A 25,259-nucleotide genomic window follows, 5' to 3' on the forward strand; every position below is an offset into this window, starting at 1 on the left:
TAAACTGACATTTTGTGCATGCTTAATAAAGTTTGCAACTGCTAGTGATGTGAAGCAGCCACAGTCTTCCCCAAGTGTGATGTTTTTAAGAAATCACAACACTCGCAACTTGCAATCTTCCTCTTTTTGGTATGCCTATTCTTTTTGTAATTTTCAGGATGCCACTGCAATGAAGAAAGTGATACGAATAAAAAAAGCGGAGATCGACCAGAGAAAAAATGCACCTGGAAAGTGCAGCGAGAGAATACGGTTTGTTGCATTTGTCACCTCTGCCTTGTTTCAAGTTTTATGGCACACATGTAACATGTGTGCAGTTATGCTTCTTCGTTATGTGCTTTTGTCCTATGTACGTTCTCATTGTATGTTCCTAACTTCTCACGCAGTCTTCTTTACTGATGTTAGCTTATATGTGGTGCAAAGCTCTATAACTGTTTGTTTGTATTCCTTGATTTTAGACCTGAATGTTGAATCCTACGCTAATGCAGATGTGCATAAACCTTACACATGTGCTGCCATGTGTCATGTTGTTTCATGTTCATCTGCTTAAAATGTTCACCCACATATATGTTTAAAGGATGCACTTTTTGATGCAGAAGCTGTGCACGTGCAAGCTGTCAAAATTGCAAATTTGTGCACACTGTTGCACATGAACCAGCTCAGATTGCCTGGCTGTAAGAACTACGCAGCCATGCGACTTAAACTGCTTTATGTTTCTTGTTCTGTATGTATCACATTTGAGTTCCGAAGGCTGCTCTAACAACGGCTGTTCTCAAAATTTTCTTTCGGCAAAACCTTTGCAGGTCGCGCCGTCTAATGAGCCACCAGAAGCTGTCAGCCATTACAGCCGCATTGAAGTATGAGGATGCTGACCCGCTTGTTGTAAAGCAAGAAGTAGTCGCTCCGGCTGCTGATGGGGATGTCGCAACAGCAGCGGCAGCAGCAACGCCAACACCAGCAGTGGCAGCCGGTTCGGCAGCGGAAGAGAGCGACAACGAATCCAACTCTGAGGACCCCGTCAACAGCCCCATGTGGCAACTACTGGAAGGCGTTCGCAACTACCAGTGCCAAGGCTATTTCCTTGCCGAGCCATTCGTCAAGCTACCATCCAAAAAGTGAGTTTTGTTGAAATCTTTGTGTTACTATCAACCAGTGTCATCCTAGCATTGTGCATATTAGTGGCTTTGTTTCTTATTTGAATATAAAGATCAATGGGCATTTGGTCAAAGTTCCAATTCAACTGTCACATATGGTTCACTTTGCTGCGGAAAGAGACATTTTATTTAGTTGCAGGACGCTATCGTTCACAACTTACCTCATCTTCAAGTTTGCTTGTAACGGTCAGTTCTACAGATCTGATAACGTACCAGTTGGGATGTCTTTGCTACAGTGCAGATACAAATAATGCTGTTTTTTCTGTATTTAGTTATAAAATACAAGCAGTAAAGCGGCTGTAATACACTCAGAATTGAAAAGAAGTCGTAGCTGCCTTTGCAAAAAGTTTCTTTGCATGCATTTTAATACTGTCTTGTACAATTGATATGCTTCTGTACGAGTGTAGGCAGTGGATGGTTTGTAGCACAGCACAACATCCTGGTTTTGTTTTGACAAGTTTCTGGATAGCTATTGCATTTATTGACTCATAAATATCTGGTTTGGTGCTTTGCAGGCTGTACCCGGATTACTACAGAGAAATCAAGCAGCCAATATCTCTCAACAAGATTGCAGGAAAAATAAAGGTTTGTGCTGTTTAATTTCGTGCTTCAGGTGCATCTTTTCAATATCTGAAGCCACTTGATGTTCATATGCTTAATGGCTGTGTTAAACACTTTGGCTATGCGTCTTGTCAGATACGTTTTGGAGAGTGCCAGTCCAAGCTACAGGAACATGACTTGCAGTTGTATGGCTTTAAAGTACAAAAAAAAGGTGTGAAAAACCTAACATGTTTTTGAGGAATCGCAGCTCAACACATTAATGACAGGAAGGGGACGACAAAAGCTTGCAATGAAGTAATCTGTAAACGGAGGTTGTGTGCTCCATTCAACGTTTAATCAAGGGGATTTGTCTCTTTCAAGGCTAGAACTCAGTGTCAGCTTTGAGGAAAACAAGTTCACTTGTCGAAAAGTCGTCTCGAGCAAGCTACTTCCGTTTACGAATTCTTGCAGCTCAGCACATTGTTTAATGAAACATGTCTTGAATGAAAAACTGTTTTTCTATTCCCTACAGTCTGAAGGCTATTCAAGCATGGTGGAAGTGGTGGATGACTTCAATCTCCTTTTTGAGAATGCTAAGAAGTACAATCGCCCAGATTCCAAAATATTCAAGGTGAGCTTTAGCACAAGCACGTTGGGTATTGCTAGGGGTGACATCTGTCTCTTCTGTTGCTCATGGTCATGCATTAATTGATAATAATTTCATGAATTGACAGTAAATTTCTTAGTTGCCATTGTTCTTTTTTTTTTAGTTTACTGCCCTATGCATGGCACTTTTACTTTATTTATTCTTTCTGCATGGTGGGCATGGCACTGAACCAGATTTACCTAGTTTACCCGCCTCAACTGCTGTGAAGACCTAACAACACAGTTGTTAATTGTGTCAGTGTTTAGTGAAATGTAGCCAAAGCAGTGTCACATGCAACAGTAAACACAAGAATAAACATATTTGCTCAGCACTCCTTAACTTTGTCTTAGTTTGATGGTAATGCTGCTATGGCTTGCTTGTGTCACGTTTGCTTTCCTGTGTGTTCAGAGATTTCAAATAGAGTGCAGGTAAAGAGATCAGATGGGACAATAAGTAATACATACACTTGTGAGAACTGCAGGATGAGTTTGGATTGTTCTGTTTTCAGAACTAGCGAGGTTTGACTGTGAAAGGATGCAAAGTACAGTGAAACTTTGATCCCACGTGCCCCAGTTTCCTGACGACCCACATTTTACGACGAATCAGTTAGGTGCCTGCAAAATTTCCATAGAAATAATGTATCGAAAACCTTGGTAATATGACGCTGCTTTACGACGATCCCGCATCTTACGTTGGCTTTCATATTCCACCAGAAAGGAAAACCGCATTTACTTGAAATAAATGTCGGCCAAATATTCGCAAAAGCAAAATATGAACTTGCATTCCCGGCGGTCGATGATTAGAAAAGTAGAGTGTGAGACGGGGTGTCTTTTTAGAATGGAAAGTTTATTCTCCTGGATGTTCTTGCGCTTCTACATACGTTTGGATCGCACGTGTACGTATCCAGGGTCATTACCTCGTCAAGCAATAACCACACAGAATAGCTTAAGCTGGCCGAAAAGATATTTTCACGTTTTCAGTCCGTGGAAACTTTTACTGGTCGACATACAGCTGATCTCCAGCCTTTGTTGCACTCGCAGTCACAAGCTTAGATACACGTAAGGGCGTGACCCTGCTGTTTTCACCGTGCAAAATGACTTTCACTTGACGTCAACGTTCATAATAACAGCTATCACTAGTTGCATTTCGCAAGCCAACAAATTACAACGTGCACAGCTCAGTCCCGCACGAAGGCTTTCTGTACAAGCTCATGGTCTGTCGCCATTATGTGATAGCGATGACACTGTGTCAAACTCTTCTGATGGGAGGCGGTTGCCAACGCAGTTGTGGTTTTGTTTTTTCGCACAGGCAATTTTCAGACTTTATCAGTAGAAACATGTGCGTTGGATTTGATTTTTGAAGTTGAGAATAAGGATTCCCTCCAACTATGTAATGCTGCCATTAGCTGCCACTGGCAAGAACTATTTAATCTACCTTCCTTGCAGAAGCACAAGGTCGTGCCGTGGGCTTATTCAGGCTGTCTGTACCCATTTTTTTGTTTTGGGCAAGGCTGAGTGTCGCTGCCTATAATCTTAGTTTTCCGATTATATGATGGATTTGAGTGGTCCCCTTAAAGTCTTAGTTTTTTATTTTTTTATTTAAAATTTCTTACAGGCCCTTTACAGGGCATTGACTAAGGGGGGTAATTGGTGAAATTTTACAGATCACACAAAATTAATTCACGCATTACAAAGCGTAGCAGCACAATGAAAATATGACGCGGTTTGCAATGTAAGTTGAAGTTAACAGGCGATAACAAGAAAAAAGAAAAGGCGATTTCATAGTGCACACACGACAGTGGGGTCCTACTGTTATGCGGGGTCCTACTGTTATGCTTTTGGGTTAGTATGTGCTGTGTCCACAAATGTTCTGTTTCTGTCCATGACCAAGAAGCCCCTCCCCTCTCCCGTCGTCAATAACCCCTCTCCCCAACTGTAACTTTTATTATACATTACCTGCGATGCTAAGGGATGCACTTGTTCTGTACTTTTTTTCTATATAAATAAACTCACTTACTTAAAATTTAGGAAGTCTGCTATGCCGTTTTATAGGTGGTGTACACTTTAGCATTTAGAAGATTCAGTATTGTTCAGATTTCATCACATATTGGATTGCAAATATTTCATCTCTCCAGGATGCCACCAGGCTGCAGAAAGTCATGCAGGCAAAAGCTAGGGAACTCATCAACATCCACATGAAGGTAAGCAACAAAATGCAACTTTTGAAAAAAAAAAAAAAAACGACGTTTGGCACAGATGTTTTACGCATCTTATGTGGTTCGTGCTATGTGAGAGAAACTTATCTGCTTTCAAGGAGGCTATAGGTGCTGCATGCTGCTTTTTTTTATCTCTCTCTGCAGGAATCGGACAGCGATGGTGGGGATGCTGACAGCGACAAAGCTCGTCGCAAATCAAAGAAGGTTTCGACCCCACCAAACACTACACCTATAAAAGGGCGGCCTCCTGGATCGACAGAGTCCACTCTTAAGAAGCGGCTTAAAGTTCTCATTCGTACCCTGCTCAACTACACTGTGAGCTGTCTCTCTTTGTGGTGATTTTACTGTGAATGTCTACGATGCACCATCCGATTAAATTATACACACTCTTCTCCCATAGCCTAGCTTTGGCTTGCTTTGTTTTTCTGCACTGCTTTGGCAATAATTGAAACTTTGTCTTTCTCATAGCATGTTTCTTGATTTATTGTTTCTACACTGTTGCTAAAAACTATGCTTGTGCGAATATTCTAATGCTTCCAATATTCGAACGAATAGTAGAGTATTTGAATTTGCTTCGATTCGAACTTAAATGATAGAATATTGCTAAGTATTCGGCATGAACGAATAGGTGGTTTCACTGCAGTATAGTGGTGCTAAGCAGTGAAAGCACCTATAAAGAAAAAGTTTGCTTTGCTGCGAAGCCCCACTTCAAGTTTAAAGGGGCGCTACAACATTTTTTTAAAACGCTGCCGATCGGTAGTTGAGGCTACCGAGAACACGCAAGCTAAGTATTATAGCACAGCACGGGACCTGAAATTAACAATAAATTCTCAAATTCAGATAAAAATTGCTCTCTTCTCTCGGCAAACGACGCCACAATGTCAAAAATCGCTAGTCACAGCCATTATACCAGCCATTGACTGATTTGACCATGGGGCGCTCGCTCATTACTGGTGCCGCTGCGGGTGGCCGCGACATGTCCATGCATACATGCGCCATTGCACTGAAAAGCCGCATACTCAAAGAAAAAAAAAAGAGAGAGAAACAGTGCTCAAGGTCACAACATGCACGTGACATATTTTCTTTCCCTATGCCATTTTTTCCGGCTTTGCTTCGAGCGCTTTCGTTGAGACGAGAAGAAAGAATGCAATTGCAGCATGTTTTGCGACTCCGCTCATACTGTACAGATTCTACAAATTTATGCGGCAGTTAATTATAAGGCAATTAGCTTCTTTAGTGAATCCATTTCTTGAAAAACTGTTGCAGGGTCCCCTTCAATGAGCATATTATCCTCAAATCGATTGATCATTTTTCAAGCTTAAAAGCTTGTTTTGCTGGCTTGTACACTCTAGCTGTAATAAGTAATGTTATGTATTTTACAGGTTATCACTTTGATCCCACTGAAAATCAAGTCCTGCTACTTCTAAGAGTTGTTTTGACTTCCTTTGAATGGGGAAAAAAAAAGAAAGCTCTTGCATAGAGGCCTTGTTTTAAAAAAATAGATATTGTGGGGTTAGTTAGATCATGATAAATATGCCCATTTTTTTTATACGACATAAATTCTATTCGAATTCAATTTGAAATTATTCGACGAAAATCACTATTCGCTTCGAATTCTCTTCATACCTGAAATTCAGTATTCACACAAGCCTACTAAAGACGTCACGTCGCTTAGTTCAGCATATCTTGCACTGGCCTTATTTGTTTGGAAGACCTTGTTCTGAAGTATGTTCTTTTTCGTCTTTGTTTTTACCTATGTCTAAAAACCATGCAAAACTGACTCGCAACTGTATGAACTCTACTCATCTAAAGCTTGTGTCTTTAGTGCTGCATATAGGTCGAGTCCAGCTTAGTTGGACGAAGCAATCTCTTTAAGGTCTCCTGATTCTTTAAGCAAGATTTCTTTTGAAATAGGTAACTGAGGAAAGACTTTTTTATTCTTCCAGCTATAGTTAGCACTGCAAGCATTTGCAGCTATGCCAATGTCATCGTTGCTATGATTCTTCCTTTCCAACCCTCTAGCTCCATTGCAAATGCTCAGTTTAAGTGTTTGTTAAATATTTTTTTGACAATTCTACAAACAGTCATTCCTGCCTTGAAGGACAGCACTAGGCATAAGAAATGGTCATGCGGGTTGTTGGCTATTTTCTCTTGCAGGACGAGGTGGGGCGTCCACTAATTTCCATTTTTATGGAGAAGCCCTCGCGTAAGGACTACCCAGACTACTATGAGGTCATCACGAACCCCATCGATATGAAAACAATCCACGAGAATGTCAAGAACAATAAGGTATGCGTAGCATTTCCTCTGTCACTTCAGCACTGAACCGGGAATTAACATGTTTATACTTGTCGCCCCCAGAATTTTATTTCTTCTTTATTATGATGCTGTTTAATAAACCCGTAGTTTCGTAGGCACCAAGCCGGCCATGTTAATATCAGCTGCGAAACAGTTGTATCGACAGAAATACTTAAGGTAGTCGATTACTAGAAACTGACAGATGGGTTGCTAATACTAGATTTTGCTAGTTCGTTCACCACTTATGCTAAGAAGTAATGTATTATTAGAAACATGCTCTGCATGAAGTATTCTCAACCTGGTAGCTTTCAAAGTCTTTTATTGTTTTGTGTAGCATGAAAGGATTCTTGTTGACTGTTCTGTCAGTTTATACCAAGTTACCTAGTGTATTCCGGTTGCTGGACAGCTAAAAGTGTGCCAGCAGTACGCAGAAAAGCATCTTAGCCCTGTTTAGCAGTTCACTTCCAGTGGTACAACGATGTGGACTGCTTTGTGTTACGGTGCAGTATTCATCTGAAGAATCCATGGTGACTGACGTAAAGCTCATGTTCTCCAACTGTCGGCTGTACAACGAAGAGGGTTCCCAGATCTACCGCGATGCTGACACTCTGGAGCGTGCTCTCTTAGACAAAATCCGCGAGCTGGGCTCTTTGTATGACCCAATGACGCCACGTGCCGTGCCACGACCTAGACGGTGAGAATGGTTACGCTTTCTCGACTTTTTGCCCTGGCTCTTTCTGGTTGCATGTCTTTTGCTCTTTTCTCGCCATTCACCTGAGTCTGTGTGGGTACTTAACCTTTATTATTATTTTTTTTACGGTGAATTCAAACTAACTTACTTGAGAAATGTATGGAAATTTGTAAGTAAGTGCCCCCCCCCCTTTTTTTTTATTTGGGAAATTTCAAATATATGCCCCTTCTGCCCTTCCATCATTTTCGCTTTCTCAGGTGCCTCTCGGTGGCTCAGTGAACCTCGCATTCACATTTTTACTTTGTCATTCACTGTTTTTCTTCGCCTGACGAGAATAAATGAAAACAGTGGTTGCATGGGTATTTAGCAAAGCATTGCATTAGAAGCATGGTGTGCTTTCTTTTTTAGGGGCGAAGCTTCTTAGGGCGTGGGCTGTGCGTCCCCTGTAGCCTGTATGTAGCCACCTTTAGTTTAGTTCTTGCAGTGTTCACTAGATGGCGGTACCGTCCCCTGTATGTAGCCACCTCTAGTTTAGTTCTTGCAGTGTTCACTAGATGGCGGTACCGTCTCCTGTATGTAGCCACCTCTCGTTTAGCTCTTGTAGTGTTTACTAGATGGTGGTACTTGTAGCTGATGATGAAAAGATGCAAGATGTTATAAACTAGAAAGCGGTACTTGTAGTTGATGAAAGACGCGAGATCTTATAAAATAGGAATGATGTCACATATGGCGCGTGTCATTGGTTGAAGGCAATCGTTCGATTTAGTGCGGCGACGTACGCTAGGGGGAGCGTTGTAATAAAATCCGTTCGCTGTTGGCGCGCGCTCGGAGTCGCCGGATGGATAAGGCTGCACAGCGGAGAGAGCGCAAGGCGGCAGCAGCGCGCGCTCGCAGACAGAATCCCGATGTGCGAGCGCGCGAGGCAAGGGACATCGCAAGCCATCCATCGTCTAAGAACAAATAAAAGTTGATTTGTGTATATACACACACAGCGTTTCTCACGTCTTTACATGATGATCGACTGGGCGAATTACACGGAAGATTCACAGTTTACCGATGAATCCCTCCGGAGCTTCGCCCATTCATCATCATTCACCCCGTGAATATGCCGTAATTTTTTAGTGGCTCTTCCATCTTGTTTAATTTTAATTCATAACATAGCTAGGGATCTCCTCCAAATCTTGTCAAGTTTTCTCTCATCAGGGGGGGGGGGGGGGGGGCGCTTGCTTGGGATACTGCAGTAAGCTTTTATAAGCTTATAATATGCCTGCTGTGAGGCATTTGGGGATCGTCTGTTTGTAAAAGAATCATTGCCATGATCTTTGTTTCTAAACTGAGTGCAGTCAGTCACTTCTAGACTGTTTTATTATCGGTGTACTGTACTGTGCATTGTGGGTGCCAGTAATGCAAGATCACATCACCAAAACTGGCTGCAACAAGGTGTCTGTTGTTTAAGTGGCACCAGCACTGTTAGGCAGCATGAAAATAAGTGAATTATTGAAATAAACACTATTTCTATCACGGATACTTTTTGTCAACCACTTTACCATTTACCGGTGTCTCTGTTATGGCTCAGGGCGCCCTCGACCATAGGCACCTTGTTGCACATACTGAGCACTACGGTGTGCGTTCATGTAACAGTTTGAGGTGTGCTTTATTAAACTTAAGGCAAATTATGCATGTGATAATCCTAAGAAAGGTCAGTGCTAATGGGTTTTCTTCAATTCCACCTCACTTGTGTATGCATGGCGATTGCAGAAACAAGGGCCGCAACCACAAGCTTCGCGTTCTTTATGATACCATCAAGGATTACACAGACGCCAAGGGCCGCAAGCTTTCTGTCATTTTTATGAAGTTGCCCTCCCGGTCGGTACGTGGTATCTCTCTTGTTTTTAAAACTTGCCACAGCGACAGTCAGGGTGCGTTGCTTCCTAATAGCTTCCTCTCTTGGCCCTCTGAAGGAGTATCCTGATTACTACGAGGTAATCAAGAAGCCTATTGACATGGAGAGGATAGCTGCTCGTCTACTCAAGTACAACCAGTATGAGTCCATGGATGATCTCCTGGCTGATTTTGTGTTGCTCTTCGACAATGCGTGCAAGTACAACGAGCCAGACTCGCAGATCTACAAGGTGATTGGTCTTCTTTCTTTCCTCCTTCCTCTTTCTCGGCTATGTGAATTTTCTTTGTGTGCTTGTGACTTTGTGCTGCACGGTAAACTTGCATTAACAGTGTTGCTGAAATACAAGCGTTGTACAGGAACATCTAGACAGGCCAACTGTATAGTACATTGGTAGGGTTATCAGTTCCAAATAAAAAGTAGATTTAAGTAAGAATGTCTCAATCTAAATGTAATTTTTCACATTTTTAGACTAGACAAATAGATTGCTGATTTCATCATTTGAAGTATTGCTTGCTTCCAGAAGTGAGACAAAGAGTGAATGTGAGTCTAAACAAGGTGATTGTGGCACTTCCATGTTATGCCATGTTTCATAGTAGTGGGCAACAGGTCAGTACGAGTGTGCTTAACCATTGTTTTGTGTTCCCACATGAATTAGCTGTACTTACTCAGAAATTCGTAATTCTAGCTTGTAAAAATTCAGAGTTAAGACAGCACTAGCACTCTGTGACTCTGCATATTACATTTTAGGATGCATATATAATTCAATCCTATTTTTGAAGGCAGCTCTGTTTAATTTCTACTTGGTATTACTTTTATTACTTTCTTATCTTTCCAATTCTAATTAATGAAGTTTCAGTATATTAAAGTGCAAAGTCAGCTGCTTGGTCTATGAACGTGTTCCCTGCTGTTTTTCTCTCTTCATCATCTATGAAAAATTGTTTCAGAATTGTACTGTTGCTTAGTTTACACTGGCAGCTTCTGCCTTTTGTGGCCCCATTTTCTCGATAAGGCAAGGGTCCTGGAACATCTGTTAAAATTGTATTTCCTCTCTGCAGGACGCGCTGATCTTGCAGAGGATAGCCCTGCAGACGAAGATGGAGCTGAGCAGTGAGGAGCTGGAAGACGGTGGAGTGCCTGATGTCCGGGGCCTCGTCCAAGAGCTGCTGACCAACTTGTTCATCTCTGTCTACAACCACCAGGCAGGTGTCCCCACGAGTTCCCCTTTGACTTTTTTCTTTTAGAGGGGTTATAAGGTCGAAGAAGGTAGAAAACAGCTCAAGATATGCCGTGGTAGCTAACTTGAAGACACAGGTTCAATTCCTGGACGGGTTGACTGCACCTGATGTGGGCAAAATGGAATAGTAGTGCTATTGTGCTTAAATTTGGGTGCGCGCTAAATAACTTCTCATGGTCAGAATGATTTCTCAATCCTAAACTCGCAGCTTGAATTATAATTGTTGCACGATTTTGCCACATAAAACCCTGGAATGCATTGTTTTCTTCAAAAAATCAGTTATCATAAAACAAATGTGCTCTTATGTATGTTTCTTGCCTTAATAGGTTTTTGTATCCTAATGTGTTTTATCTGTTTTTTTAATGTCCATGTAGTTAGGTAGTCTGACCCTGAACTGCAAATTGTTAGTAATCGACCGGCAACAATTCGAGTTGGTGTAGAAGGGCCCTGATTGAATTCCGCCTTCCATCTTAGCCAGTCAGCATTCCCTGAAAATGGCGTCTGTGAAACTGATCAAGTCGGAATACGTATCCCTGATTTATGGCTTCCGCTTAGCGCATGCTGTGGTTGCTATTGCATGTACCTGTTCTATCGGTGTCTTTTACTTTGTATGTCCGCCTCAGTAGATCAGTGGCTAGAATGCTTGGCCGCTAATCTGAAGGTCACGGGTTCTATCCCAGACACGGCGGTTGCATTTTGATTGAGGCAAAATGCTAGTGGGCTGTGGACTGTGTAATGTTGGTGCACCTTAAAGAATACCAAATCGTCAAAATTTCGGGAGCCATCCACTACGGCATTTCTCATAATCACACCAGCGTTTTGGGACATAAAAGCGCACACATATTTTTTTTTTACTTTGTAGTTGTTGTGATTTAAGCTAGCCAATACTTGCTCCCTAATCTGATCTCAGGACGAAGAAGGGCGCTGCTACAGCGATTCCTTGGTTGAACTGTCGGAGTCTGCTGCTGAATCGGGGCAGCAGGTGGTCGGCATTGATGGCTCCGACGATAGGTATGCTCTACATTAAGGTGGTTGTGCCTCTGTAGTGCTTGATTTAGACGCCTGAAACCTTTGAACTGTATAACACAGCTATGTGCATTACAGGAGGCCCCTGACGCTGGATATTATAAAGCGAAAATTGGACAGGGTATGTTACTTCTTTTCTTGATTGTCAGCTTTATCACAAAATGCGTCTAGTAAAGCATGGGATGTTCTTCATTGTTCCTTGCTTGAAAAAATGCTGTCCTCTCGTCTTTCTTTTTTACTTCTTTACTTGAAACTTATTTTAGTGAACATGCGAATTGCTGGGAACATTTTGAGAATTTGTATAGTATGCTCAAGAAAAGTTTTTAAATGGACAAAATGGGGAGAAAATGATTACATTTGTAATGGTAATAGCACCCTTCTACAGTGTAACTTTAATACTCCAGTCTTGCTGCTATAAGAAAAATTATAAGCAAAGAAAAAATAGTGAAAAGAAAAGATAGGTTAACAATGCGCTTTTGTAAATAGTGAATTTTAGGTTCAAAGCGAGTTTAAGTGAATAGTGCTTGTGGTTGTATAATTTTGAATTGTATATATCACATTTTACGAAAGACAAATGGGCATACTTGTCATGACCCAATAACCTGCATAATCTATATATATATATATATATATATATATATATATATATATATATATATATATATATATATATATATATATATTTTAAACTTACACAAGGCCTCTGTGCCCTTTTTTTTGGTTCAAAGGAAGGAGAGATAATTTTGAATAGTGGCGGGATTTGACTTTCGGTAGAATGCAAGTGATAACCTCATAACTATTATGCGTTTTAAAATTTTTAATTCTATATTTAAAGCTAATAGTGAGCTTTTAAACTAAAAAAAATGGTGAATCAGTACGAAGGTAATACATTTATTTAAAAGGACACTAAAGGCAAATATTAAGTCGATGTTGATTGCTGAAATAACGTTCGAGAAACCTTTTTGTGTTACCTTTGTGCCAAGGAAGTGCTTGTTTTGAAATAAAAACATTTTAGTGGTCCGCATTGCATTTGCACAATTCAAGTGGAAACTCTTACGTCAATGCTCCCGTGCACAACGTTGCCCGGCTTTACTGCGCAGCCGCCAACACTAGTAGCAGCTGAGCAAAACTAGTGGAAGCCACAGCAGCAATGGCTAATGAACAATTTCTTGCCATGGCCTCCAAGATGGCAGACGTGCTTGGTTCAACTGGGACCCACTAAATGGCATGACCTGTCCAGTTTAACCAGGCAAAAGTTGAATTTTTGAACCACTTGCACATTCCCTATAGTAATATCTGGGGATTCTTTTTTTTTTTTGCATGATTCAAACAGAAAGGAACAAGCAGCATTTTATTAATTCTCTTGGTGCACGGAAGGTTCTTTATTTAGTGCAGCTAGTTCGATTACTATTGATTAATTGTAGGCAGTAAGTCTGACATAATCGAGATTATTTTTCAAATTTCCTACTCATGGCGCATGTGTTCTCGTGCATTTACAATAATTTCTCAGTAAGCAGGACACTACTGTTGATAATATTGTTGTTTTAGACGTCACACATTGAGCTTTCACTCTGACTTAAATTGTTATTTGACTTTAGTGTCCTTTAAACCTTGAAGTAGGGCCTGTCGACAGTCTGGATTTCCCCTGGATAGGTGTTTTCACGGCCTAGCACCCTTTCACAGCATTGAAACAACTCCTACAAAAGGTTACACACTTGATTAGATGCTTTCATGGTTTAGCACCCCTCTACTGCAGTGAAAGCACCTTTACAGAGAGTTACATGCAAATTAAAAAATTTATTTGTTAATTTCGAATACTTAAAAAATTTATTTGTTAATTTCGAATACTTTGAAATTTTCAACAATTCAAAATTGAATTGAAGTGAATTTGAATACAGCAATATTTGAATATTCATAGCATTCGAATATTTGCACAAGCCTAGTTAACAATGCTATTAGAGTTCTTGCACTAGTTTAATATGGTTACTGTAATGTTATATATTTTAATGCTATATAATTGTGCCTACATAGTTTATCGGTTAAAATAAATTACAGGGTGCATGAGGCAGCGACATGCAAGTTTTTAAAATCTTTGAAGTTTGTGATGGGACATTGAATTACTGGTGTTGTGGTTTTGGCAGGTAGTTCAAATTAACTTTGATCTTCATTTTCTTTTTTAGTAATGAATCCGAATGCAGGATTAACAGCAATACAGTTATAATAATTTACTAGTCTGAATTGGTTTTGTGATCTTTAAAGTTGAAAGTGAGCAATGAGTGGGCCTGTCTAACTTTGGAACATCAACATATTTTGTAAAAAATGCTCTGTAGGAATGCGTGAACTGCATTTTCACTTTACGTGTATCCTTCATTGCACGATTAGAATGTCATGGTGGTGCAAAGCACGCCCCGCCGGGGTGGTCTAGTGGCTAAGGTACTCGGCTGTGGACCTACAGGCCGCGGGTTCAAATCTCAGCTGGGGCAGCTGCATTTTCGATAAAGGCAAAAATGCTGTAGGCCCGTGTGCTTTGAGTGCATGTTAAAAAACCTCGGGTGGTTTAAATACAGTCGAAACCATGAATAACAAAACAAAACCTCACGAGTACGAAATCCTTGCGGCAACGAAATATTTCCGGATCCTCGGCGAACGTTCATAGAAGCCCATGTATTACGTATCTCGCGGCAACGAAGTGTTTTGGACAGCGAACCCGCATTAACAAATTTTCTACCATGGTGCAAACCTTATTTTACCCTCCCGCCTAAGGTTAACTGTCTAAAATATTCTCGTATGCCTGCTATGCGCACTCGAAATTTGTAAACGTCTGCTTTTGCCGCGCTAGCGTAGGTACTGCCATTTTTGTTTACTTAAATCGGCGATGGGGTCTGTATGCGGCAACATGCCTGGCCACACTGCAGCAGGCGATGGCAAATGATCACGCTGGAGTGCAGATGGCGCCATCAGACGAGCTGAACAGGCCGGAGCAACACCAACAGTTGGAATCAATCAAAACGACGAAGAGAAGACTTCGAGCCATCGACATCGACATCCCAGATTAACTCACCGTTGATGCGTTCATTTACGCTGATGACGACGTAGTCGTGTACAAGGAAGTGACCGACGAGGCCATTATCGAAAGCGTGCGCGAAGCTGCCGACACCGAGGACTAAGAAGAGACGCACACGGAGAAACCCAACCCGCGGGTTGTTTTGGATGCGCTGGACACCCTTCGCTCCTTCTTCGGCGCACATGACGACGGCGTAGCAATGGACCACTTTTTCCAGTGCAAAAGGAGAGTATTGAAGTTGTTTCATGGCAAGGGTCGACAAAGTTGACCGACTTCTGGCAATAAATTTTCGTTCTGCTGGCTGTATCACTGTTTTTATGTCTCATACTCGCAGCAACAAAATTCTCGCAAAAACGAAATTTGTCAGTTTCCCTGGCGATTTCGTTATTCCGGGTTTCGACTCTATCCGGAGCCCTCCACTATGCTGTCTCTTAAAATCATATGGTGGTTTTGGGACGTTAAACCTCACATATCAATCGATCACTGTATGGAAGCATGATTATGTGATCCGAACACAGTTATTTTCATGGTTCTTTGCATGAGCGTACAGAAACTAGAAATTGTGTTTGCCGGGAATGTGTCAGATTGTCCGAATTGTCATGTTTTATTTAGCTGTGAGTCTGTTACTCTGATACACTCCTGGTACCTTTCAGGGTTGCTACTTGCGTCTGGACCGCTTTCAAGAGGACGTGTTTGATGTGTTTGACCGAGCTCGACGGATAAGCCGCACCGACTCCCAAGCATTTGAGGATTCTGTTGAACTCCAGGTAGAAGCTTACATTCGCTGAAGTTTTATAGATGTATTTTCATCGTGCGAAGTGCTGTTCTTGATTTGTTGCTCATCACCGGTAGGTATGCATTATGTAGGTGTACACCAGCAAGATAGGTAGTTAACTTGTGCATTACATTAGTGCTTGTTCATGTGTTCTAGTGTTCATCAGAACGTCACATCTTGTATATACGACAGGTTACGCTACCAGGCGCACACACTCATTAGCTGTTACTCCATTCACTACACATGTCAACTGTTTCAAGTACTCTTTCTTCTCTAGAACGATCGTCGATTGGACCAAACTGCCTGATAAAACTGTGACACAGAACTCACCATCGCAATTTGAGTCGCACCTTCAGTAGCAATCAGTTTCCTTGTCTAGCTGAAATGTTTCATGTGATTTTTTTTTACTTTTCTTTTTTACTTGTGCTAACGGATTCCTTGTTCGATTTGAAGTTTGTTAGAATAATGTCGCTTGCCCTCTTTATTTTTCTTGAAAGCACGTGCATAAAGATTTTTATATGCTCGTTTCCCATCCGTACTGTTTTGTGGTGTTCACCTGTTGCGTACCACGCTGCCAAGATCTTGAAGAAAGATCGCAGTATCTATGAATAAATAAATAAACATTCAACAACATTTTATAAATGTCAGCATTTAAATATTTCAATAAATACGGTGAGAAAGGCATTATCAGTTGTTATCACTGGTGCTGTCACCAGGTAGCCTGATATGTATAGTTGATTGATCACTTGCTGCAACTGTTGATAAGCCTGATGGTGGTGAACAGCACTTTTCATTTGCCGTAGCACAATCTATGACGTCGCTAGTCTTATTAGTTTTTGTTTTTTCATTGCCCATGGGTCTACTTGAAAGCTCTTTCACATAAAACTTCTGCAGCAAAAGTTCCTCAAGGCCTCATTATGGGACAGACTTGACTATGTGCATAGCCACTTTGAAGCTTCTACACTGTGCTTGCTTGGAACTACATCGCTGATTCCTGGCGTAATGATTGGCCCTGTTAGCACATGTGCCCCTCTTGAAACTGTTGTACAGTGTAGTACATATTTGATAAATCTGTGAATTAACTGACCTGCTTTGAACTTATTTTTGTTTTACTGATTGCACAACGTAGTTGGGCAAAGCTGAGTATAGGCGTCTCATCCTTCTATTTCTCTGTCGCAGTCCTATTTCATTCGCCTGCGAGATGAGTTGTGTGGCCAGGGAGACATCTTGCAGAGTCCAGCGCTCAGCTACACCCAGCAGGAACTGACCGAAAGTGTAGACTTGCTGCGTGCTCAGAAGTTGCCTCAGGAACAGCAGGAAGCAGCCGCCGAGGCCGATGCCGAGAGAAAGAGTCAGGAGGTTCGAAAGGTGGTACCACGTTGCCCGCTTCTATTGGTGTTGTGATCATTGCAATGATTACTGTGCTGCCTCCCTTTCCCTGTGGCTTTTCGTTTTATTTGACTATTCTCCTGACCACTCTGTTTCCACCTAGTCTGACTAGGTGAGACAACTTTGTTTATAACTCCGCAGTATACTTGCACACTCTGACTTGCATTGCTTTTCTTCGAAATGCAGGAAGAAGAGAAGTGCAATGAGATGTCCTCATCGGACAGCATGGAGCACAAAGGGATAGTCATTCACGTTGGCGACTTTGTCTACATTGAGCCGAGGTATGCAATCACTAGATCTACTGCATCGTCTGCCACGGTAGGGGCTATTGCAAAGTACACTGTCATGGTAGTCGATACTCAGCCTTTGCAGTCAATGGCAAAATGCTTGCGGTCTCTATCTCTTGTCTCACAGGCTTTGCTCCACTAACTTGCAAAAACACCATCATAGTGGTGGTCTGTTTGAAAGTTAGTGGAGGTGAAAGTTATATTTTACAATATCTTTTTTTCTCTATTAATTAAGAATTTCCTGCAAATGCAGCAAAAAACGTCTTTTATTACTCTCAGTGATCTGAAGTTTGTCAGTTAACTTGGGAATTTTTGCAACAAAATTTTTTGTCTTGACCCCTTGTTTTCCTGTTAAGTAAATGTTTCAAAAACACACCTAATTAGCAGACTAGGCCAGTTACTGTGCATGAATGTAGCTCTTCTGTATTTATTTTTACCGCACACCTAGATTTTTTAATGTTATAGATAGATAGACATGCCCATAAATAATATGTGCAGGTGTTAGCTGAAACTGCTAGCAGACTCATTGAAGTGAGACATGCATGCTGCTGTACCTCTCCGATTTTCTTAGCTGTCATGTTGGCTTTTTCAGTGAAAAGGGAATGCAGCCTCACATCACAAATGTTGACCGCCTTTGGAGGGATAAAACCGGTGAGCAGTGGCTCTACGGCTGCTGGTTTTATCGACCAAATGAAACATTTCATTTGGCATCGAGAAAATTCCTACAAAAGGTTAGTGTGGTCGCTTCTACGCAGAGAGAAGGTTTTCTTTTTAGAGGGAACTTTAATGCTTAGTATGCTTAGTAGTAAGGTTGAAACTTTTTTTTTTTGAACAGAAAACGGGGGGGGGGGGGGGAGTAATGAGCTACCAGGAAATTCAATTGGTGTTGAACGTTTGACGCCATGTAAGGTCTTTCGCATGCAGTGTCATGTAATGTAACATTGCTTTCCTTGAGCCAAATAAACCTGATGTACAAACAAAAATGGTACCCTGAACGAGCTAACGTACTAGTCTAATTTCTGGCATAAAAGTACCCTTGATAGAATGACGCTTTGTTTACTGTTTTGAAAAAAATAAAAACCCAACGATTGTGGGTGCAGACCAGCAAGTAGCCTGCAGTCTAAAAAATTGGCCGAGCCAGTCTAAAACCGTACAGGTGGCAACCCTACTTAGTAGTATAGAAGGAATTTTCCACGAGAAACTTTTACTAGATTACCCTGTACATTACAAACTGCACAGTGGTCATTCATGGTAGTCATTTTTTGGGGGGGGAGTAGTAGTGCTTCTACTGTAGGGTTTTCTGCAATATCTGATTTATAAGCAAGGGCAAAACATCCTTTACTAATTTGCAAGCACATCAACATGGCCATTCAGAATTCTACTGTGCATTATCATGGTTTTAGTAAAAGTGAACACTCTCCATACCTTACTTTTCTTGCAGGAAGTATTCAAAAGTGACAATTATAACTCCATCCCAATGAACCAGGTTTTGGGCAAATGCTATGTCATGCCAGTCAAGGATTACTTCAAAAGTAAACCAGAGGTATGCGCAGTTTGGTGTAGCAAGATCCTGCTCTTTCCATAAATCTTTGTAGTGGCATGCAATGTTATACAGCATAGGAAGTGTCTCTGGCTAGAGACTTGGGGTAAGCGACATCCTTATTTTAGATTTGTTTTATGCAGGGTTTTGATGACAAGGATGTGTACGTATGTGAATCCCGCTACTCCGCAAAGGCCAAGGCATTCAAGAAAATTAAGGTTTGTCGCTGGCATTTTTTTTTTCTTGCTCTGTGTGCAGGAAAACTATTTATTAAAGGATTCCTGACACTTAAAGTATCGTTTGCGACTTTTTTCAGTGATTTGTAGCTTTGGGTATGGGAATGCCAAAATTGAATCATAAATGCTCTAACGCATTAGAACTATTCTGCATCAGTTCGAAATGCCCGTCTAAATGCCATAAGGAACTAGCTCCTCACAGCGGGGCAGCGCCTGAGGCGATGTGCGCTGCTGACGCTGAATGCGCTGTTTTTAAATAGGGGACCTGCGGGTGGTGAAGAATGAAACGATGTGGATGGTTTGAGCGTGTCCGCCTCAGAAAAAGACAAAGCATTCCAGGTATAAGCAGCTAAAACCACCTTGAGAGCATCTCGACAAGAGCGAGAGGGTTGACGAACAGTAGTCCTCGTCGGGTGTTAGTCGGGGTATTGCGCACACCCCGCAAATGTTCTCCTATGCCAATAATACACTCAAACCTCATTATAACGAAATATCATATTACACGAGAATAAGTTCGTTATATCCAAAAATTTGTTTTACATTTCGTTATAACCGAGACTTCGTTATACTGTTCTGATTGACTATATTGATGTTTGAGTGTACTTGCTTGACCTCTACAGCGTCACGTGGGGTTCCCCTGTCTACATCAAAACACAGAAAATGGTTGGTTGCACCTGAACACTCGGACAAGCATACACCCTAAGTTACTTTCAAGCCAAATTAAGATATCTTATAGGCAAGGCACTATTGTTTTAGTAGAATAATTTGGCAAATGCGTCACAATTTCTTTGTTGACATTGTTTACTTGTTATTTTAGTTTCTCCTGAAGCATAGAGTACCTTACACTGAGCTAGCAAATACATATCATGGGTAAACCAAGCGGGACGAAAAAGAAATTGTGCACTCCGTGGTCCGTCAGGGGCACATGGAGTACTGCTGTCTTAGTGGCTCCTAAGGCGTCTTCTCTCTGTGCATGACAAAGAAGCACCACGTTGCATTGAGCCCCTTATATTGGGTGCCACTTCCCGCTTGCTCTGTGCCATGTACTGATTGCATCTCTCTGCACACACATTCATCCACTCTCTGGGAAAGGTGCTGTGGCACATGCCAGGCAGACTGTACATTATGCTACAATGGGATGTTCAATAGAGGTTTTAACATTGAACCAAGTCACATTTGATCACAAAGATTAGTGTCATCCACTGGTGGGGGGGGGGGGGGGGTCGTAGTGGTTACAATGCTTCGCTTCTGACCCGGAGGTCGTGGGTTCGATCTTGGCTGCAGTAGTCGCATTTCAATAGACGCAATACGCTAGAGTCTCGAGCACTGTGCACAGTATGCACAGTATGCACAGTACCCAGGCCTCTAGGATATTGCCGGCGTCGCGAAGCAAATTGTAGTGATTCCACCCACGTAAAACATGCCACTGAGATGGACGTGAAACATGTGTCACAGAAGAGAAGGTCCTTGCAGTTTTTTAGTTATGTTTAGATGTTTTAAACTTCTCTTTTTCTTCTTTCTGAGCAGCACCGTATGCCATCCTAGTGTTTCTCCGCGGTAGGCAAGCAGGCGAACAGGGCACTGACAGAGCCACTGGGTGCCTCTTCTAATGAAAAAAAAAAAAAAAAAGTTGACACCAGGCAAAGCTATCAAAAATGCATAAGAAGCATTTTTAAGCTATACATATTTGTTTTCAACCAAAATAAGCCCATTTGTGGGGTATTTTGGTCCTGCCAATAGCTTGGACCACATTGCCATACTTTTACAACTTTCAGAACCAAATTTAAAATAGAATGCCTTCTTAAAAATTTTTTGTTTCTTTGCATTTACTTCTTCGTTTGTGACTTTATTTTTGCTGCAACCACTCAACATGTAAGATCATCAGCTAGCCCAAATGAAAGCCATCATAATAATTTAGTGTACTTGTAACTGTTGTTATTAGTAATGTTTAGAGTGACGATAATGTGAAAATGTTCAGGTGTAAAGTTAGCCCCAAAAGAATAAAATATCGTTGCTATTTAGAAGTGGGTGTATTCTAGCCTTAGATGAAACTTCCAGCCTGCTCATCAAGCATTCATGTGAGATGTTTAGTCTGTCACCAAAAAACTAGTCCTGTGCATGCCACCTCCTATCCAGTAATTTACCGGCCTTCCATGCCTGCCGTGATTGCTTATAATAGCAATGTACTATAATTATTGTGCTGTTGCTGGATGTGCTAAAAAGTTATCAACATCTGTAATGTTAGGGTTGTGCTTGTCGCCGCTCCATTCAAATGCATTCCTTACTGCTTGTGATATGCATGCTGAATGTATCTAACGCTTGCTCTAACAACTGCTGCATGATTCTACCAGCATATTTTTGTTGCTACATACTCATAGGCATGTTATACACCTAGAAATGCTTTTAAATAAAAATGCTTTTAAAATTGCCATGGTTTCAGGTTAGAATATCATTGCCTGGTGCACATGTTTTAGTTTGAACATGTTACAAAGTTATGCTATTCATCGCACATGTGTACCTCATAACTGACACATTTATATTTGTCAACCTTTTAAAGGCTTTCAATCGTGTGCCTCATAATCATCTGAACGTGAAGGTACGTAACCTCTGGCTTGATTATAGCACAGTTCTACATGGCCAGTGTTCATTAGTTGCCACAACTTTCACATCCATATTGAACTGTAAATTTTTATTTCTCTGCCAGTGTTATGTATTTAGACTCAAAACTCATTATAACAAAGTTGCATCCTACACGAAAATAAGTTTATTATACCAGGAAGTTTGTTATAAAGGTTTATTCTTAGCACTATATTTATTGCAAGACTATTTTTTATCTACTTGGTTGTAACCCATATTTCATTATATCCAGGTTCGTTATATTGAGGTTTCATTTTATTAACATTGATATGATAATGCTTATGATTAGTTAATGGTTTCTACACAAACAAGTGAACTGAGGTGCTCACTGTGGCAAGTGATTTTTACAGTAATTACCACTGATAAAGTAACTTGATTTTAATTAACTGATGATCTAATTAACCTAAAATTATTTCACACCTTCCTTGTGTATCTGCTGAACAGTTTATTAGAACACAATGCCCTTTCTATGTAACAAGTAAGAATGATTTGAACCCAAAGCTTGTCAGTCATTTGCAATGTTCATACGCTTCCCACAAAGGTTTGTCTCATCAGTAGATGTGCACAAAGTTGAAAATCATTCTTCTTTCTGGCTTGTGCTTTCCTCGTCTACTGGTGCCCTCTGTGATCACTGCTACATTCTGCATGCCAAGTATGCTACTGCTTTATGCCGCGGCCTGCTTGCTTCCCCGTTATTTGTATATGTGAAGGAAGCTTGAGCATTTTTTTTTTCGCATATCATTCATCCCAGTGGATTTTTTACATTGTAGTGGTGATGAAAGTTGCAAGAAAAAAATGAAGTGTAACCACTCGTATCCCCTAGTTTGTACAACCATTCTGCACACACTTTCCCCTCGTAGAGACATCACATCCGTGTTGGACAGGCGAAGCCTAATGCAGCTTGGCCAGTGCATGACAAAACTTGCATGGAGACTGTATGTGTTGCTCCTTTAGCATCAGTCTGGAAAAGCTCGCCATGCCTGTTCCTTTCCTAAAATACTTTGGGTCCCATGGGTATCTGACTTAACTGCTCCAGACTGAACTGCTCTTTCTTTTTTGGCAGTGTTAACTAGTGAACATTTATACTCAGCTCTAATTGATTCATGACCACTTTGAATTGAGATCTGTGCAAGCAAGAATGAGTCTCTCACATAAGCTGCTTATCGTGACAACTGGTTGCCCGTGGTTTCACATTAGCGTAGGTCACAGCATGGGACTTAAGGCAGAACTGCAGGTTGGGGAAGTGTGAAAGGGGAGCCTGAGAAGAGTTCACCTCATATTTCTGCAGCCTTAGAGTGGTAAGCTGCGCACGATGTTCACAGCCCTGCAAATGCCGTTGCAGTTGAGACAGGTTCTTGCCACTTTGCAAGCTTATTGGCAAGGTGGCATCTGGGAAACAAGAGTTTTTCTGGAGAGAGTCGGTCCACTTCCAAGAAATCGGAATGGGCAAAAAGGGAGTGTATGAAGTAGTGGGAGTGTCAAAAGCAAGTTCTCGGCTGAATTTTCTTTGCTGTGTCGTCATTATCACGTGATAACCAAGTTTTGAGTGATTGTGCACATGCATTGTCCAGTCAACAGAATAAATGGTGTCCTGGATAAAAAATGTAAATTCAGAACCTTCTCATGAAAACTCTTCAGTGTTTTCAATAAGTGCTGTTGAATTTTAATCTTTCATGGTTACATCATGTATCAACAGTGAAGTCGATACCTTTGAAATAACAGCACTAGGTAAACGTAATAGGAATAGAAGCAACAAGAACATTCCTGTTATGTGAATCTCTGTCTGTTGTTTGCCTCATATTCCACCTCTTCACAATGCCAAAACACCAAACTTGACGAGAGAGAATGTGCCTGGTAAGCAGGAAGACGAGCAAAAACAAAGTGCCATGTGCTGCAGCCTCTAGGTTCCTGCTCCAAACTCCCTTCTGATGTCATAAATATTGAAGGCGTCTGCTATTGCTCACATAATCTTTTAATCAGTAAATATAATTTAGAGTATGTGCTATGGGAACCAGAAACTTCACAAAGCGAGGTTCAGAAAATTTTATGAAGCCAGTGAGGCCAAAATACGAAATAGCACATTGAAATTCATTGTCACATTCCACCACAAAATTTTAGAAAAAGAGACTGACCTCCATTTTTTCTTCCAATAATTAGCCTACGATTGTGAAATTATCAAGGGTAGAGTTCTCTTAGAGTAGGTTGTCGATCAAACTAGGCAAGTGTTTCTCTTCATTATGTTTTTAACCGACCAACTTTGGCTTGCTGTTTTGGTCCTGCAAATAAGTTGTCTTTTAAGAGTGCGTTGACTCTGCTGGGTTTCTATATGGTCTTTTGTAGTGCAGAAATCCTCGAGCCTATTCGATGCGCAGACTACAGTACTGTAATCACGCACTGTTTAATACTCTTCAATCTTTTTGTCTTATACTTTGTATGGGAAACCCCTCCATCTTATTTTTCTTTTGTCTATCTTTGTATTGTAAAACACATTATTTGCATTTTCTGATAGTTTTATGGCAATTCACATTTCCACTCACACAGACAGGGCATGTATTACATTTTCTTACATTCACAAGAAGAAAGAAATATACACTTGAAAGCAGTGATAGTTATCAATTATAAGAATGACATAGCACATTAGAGCATATTGGCTTCAATTTGAATTACGTCTATTCGAATTCTAGAATTTACAATAGTCAATTTACAAGTTGCCGTTTACTTTTTTCACTGCTTGTTTCTAGTGGCTCTCATTATTATTATTATAATTATCATTATTATTGTTATTATTATTGTTGTCATCGTCGTTGTTGTCGTCGTCGTTGTTGTCGTCATTGTTAATACTAGCAGTAGTGGAGGCTGAGACCAAAATTATTATAGGACAGTGTCCTTCTGTTTGTTTGTTTGCTTAACTTCATTGATGAAAAAGTGGATTCTGTAAACCTTTGTGAACTTGCAGGATTAAAAATTGCCTAAATGCTTTCAGTTTGCTATTGTTTTTTCCAAAGCTGTCATCCATAGACACCACGAACAGGAAAAAGTGATGTTTGTCTTTGCACAACTTAGATATGGAACTTTGTTCCAAATGAGCACACAAAACTGGTGCCCAGAGAAGAGGTCTTGTCGGCTGTGCGAGTGCCGTCTGTGTTCAAAGATGCCGCAGAAAGGTCTGCAGACAACAACAGCAATTCCATGTGCTTCTCCCTTGAAGAAGAGTTCAAGGTCGTCGACCGGCCTCGTCCGGTGAGTCAGAAGACTGTCAAGCAATGTTTCGTGGTGGTTCACTGTTACACACATGTGGTTATAGGCTACGGTGGACCACCATTAAAATTAGCTCAAAGATACTGAGAAAACCTCTTTATCAGCAGTTTAGCTTAAAAGAGCTGTCGTATTTGTAATAGCAAGCATCAGAAAAATCTACATCAGTGTAATCAATGCAGGTGTATATTGGTGTGATCAGTGCATGTGCTACAAACATCTGTTCCTTCTTGTGTCCATGTTTCACTTCGCGCCATATCAAATTATTCACCAACAAGCCCACATTGTAACTCTTGTTGACAGTTAAACAGCTACACATTAAACGGGTTTCATAAAAAGCTCATTCTTTGGCCATCTTAAAGGGGCCCTGCA

General features: G+C 41.0%; 1 protein-coding gene across 12 annotated transcripts in view; it reads left to right on the forward strand.

Moving 5' to 3' along the window:
* polybromo (protein) overlaps positions 1–25,259 on the forward strand; it is an 86,640-nt gene that overhangs the window by 29,251 nt on the left and 32,130 nt on the right. For 9 of the 12 annotated variants that reach the window (XM_075891311.1, XM_075891320.1, XM_075891313.1 and 6 more), the window contains 21 exons: positions 158–249; positions 801–1,112; positions 1,667–1,736; positions 2,224–2,322; positions 4,472–4,537; positions 4,697–4,867; positions 6,710–6,841; positions 7,357–7,544; positions 9,300–9,411; positions 9,503–9,673; positions 10,500–10,643; positions 11,589–11,689; positions 11,783–11,825; positions 15,422–15,535; positions 16,723–16,911; positions 17,119–17,213; positions 17,812–17,950; positions 18,661–18,762; positions 18,903–18,977; positions 21,553–21,591; positions 24,696–24,872. In XM_075891311.1, coding sequence (XP_075747426.1) covers positions 158–249; positions 801–1,112; positions 1,667–1,736; positions 2,224–2,322; positions 4,472–4,537; positions 4,697–4,867; positions 6,710–6,841; positions 7,357–7,544; positions 9,300–9,411; positions 9,503–9,673; positions 10,500–10,643; positions 11,589–11,689; positions 11,783–11,825; positions 15,422–15,535; positions 16,723–16,911; positions 17,119–17,213; positions 17,812–17,950; positions 18,661–18,762; positions 18,903–18,977; positions 21,553–21,591; positions 24,696–24,872 — 2,631 coding nt within the window. The remainder of the gene's footprint in view (positions 1–157; positions 250–800; positions 1,113–1,666; positions 1,737–2,223; positions 2,323–4,471; positions 4,538–4,696; positions 4,868–6,709; positions 6,842–7,356; positions 7,545–9,299; positions 9,412–9,502; positions 9,674–10,499; positions 10,644–11,588; positions 11,690–11,782; positions 11,826–15,421; positions 15,536–16,722; positions 16,912–17,118; positions 17,214–17,811; positions 17,951–18,660; positions 18,763–18,902; positions 18,978–21,552; positions 21,592–24,695; positions 24,873–25,259) is intronic. The other 3 variants (XM_075891316.1, XM_075891323.1, XM_075891314.1) reach the window with 2 other exon arrangements.

The sequence above is a fragment of the Rhipicephalus microplus genome, chromosome 1 (genome assembly GCF_043290135.1).
Source record: "Rhipicephalus microplus isolate Deutch F79 chromosome 1, USDA_Rmic, whole genome shotgun sequence".
Taxonomy (NCBI): domain Eukaryota; kingdom Metazoa; phylum Arthropoda; class Arachnida; order Ixodida; family Ixodidae; genus Rhipicephalus; species Rhipicephalus microplus.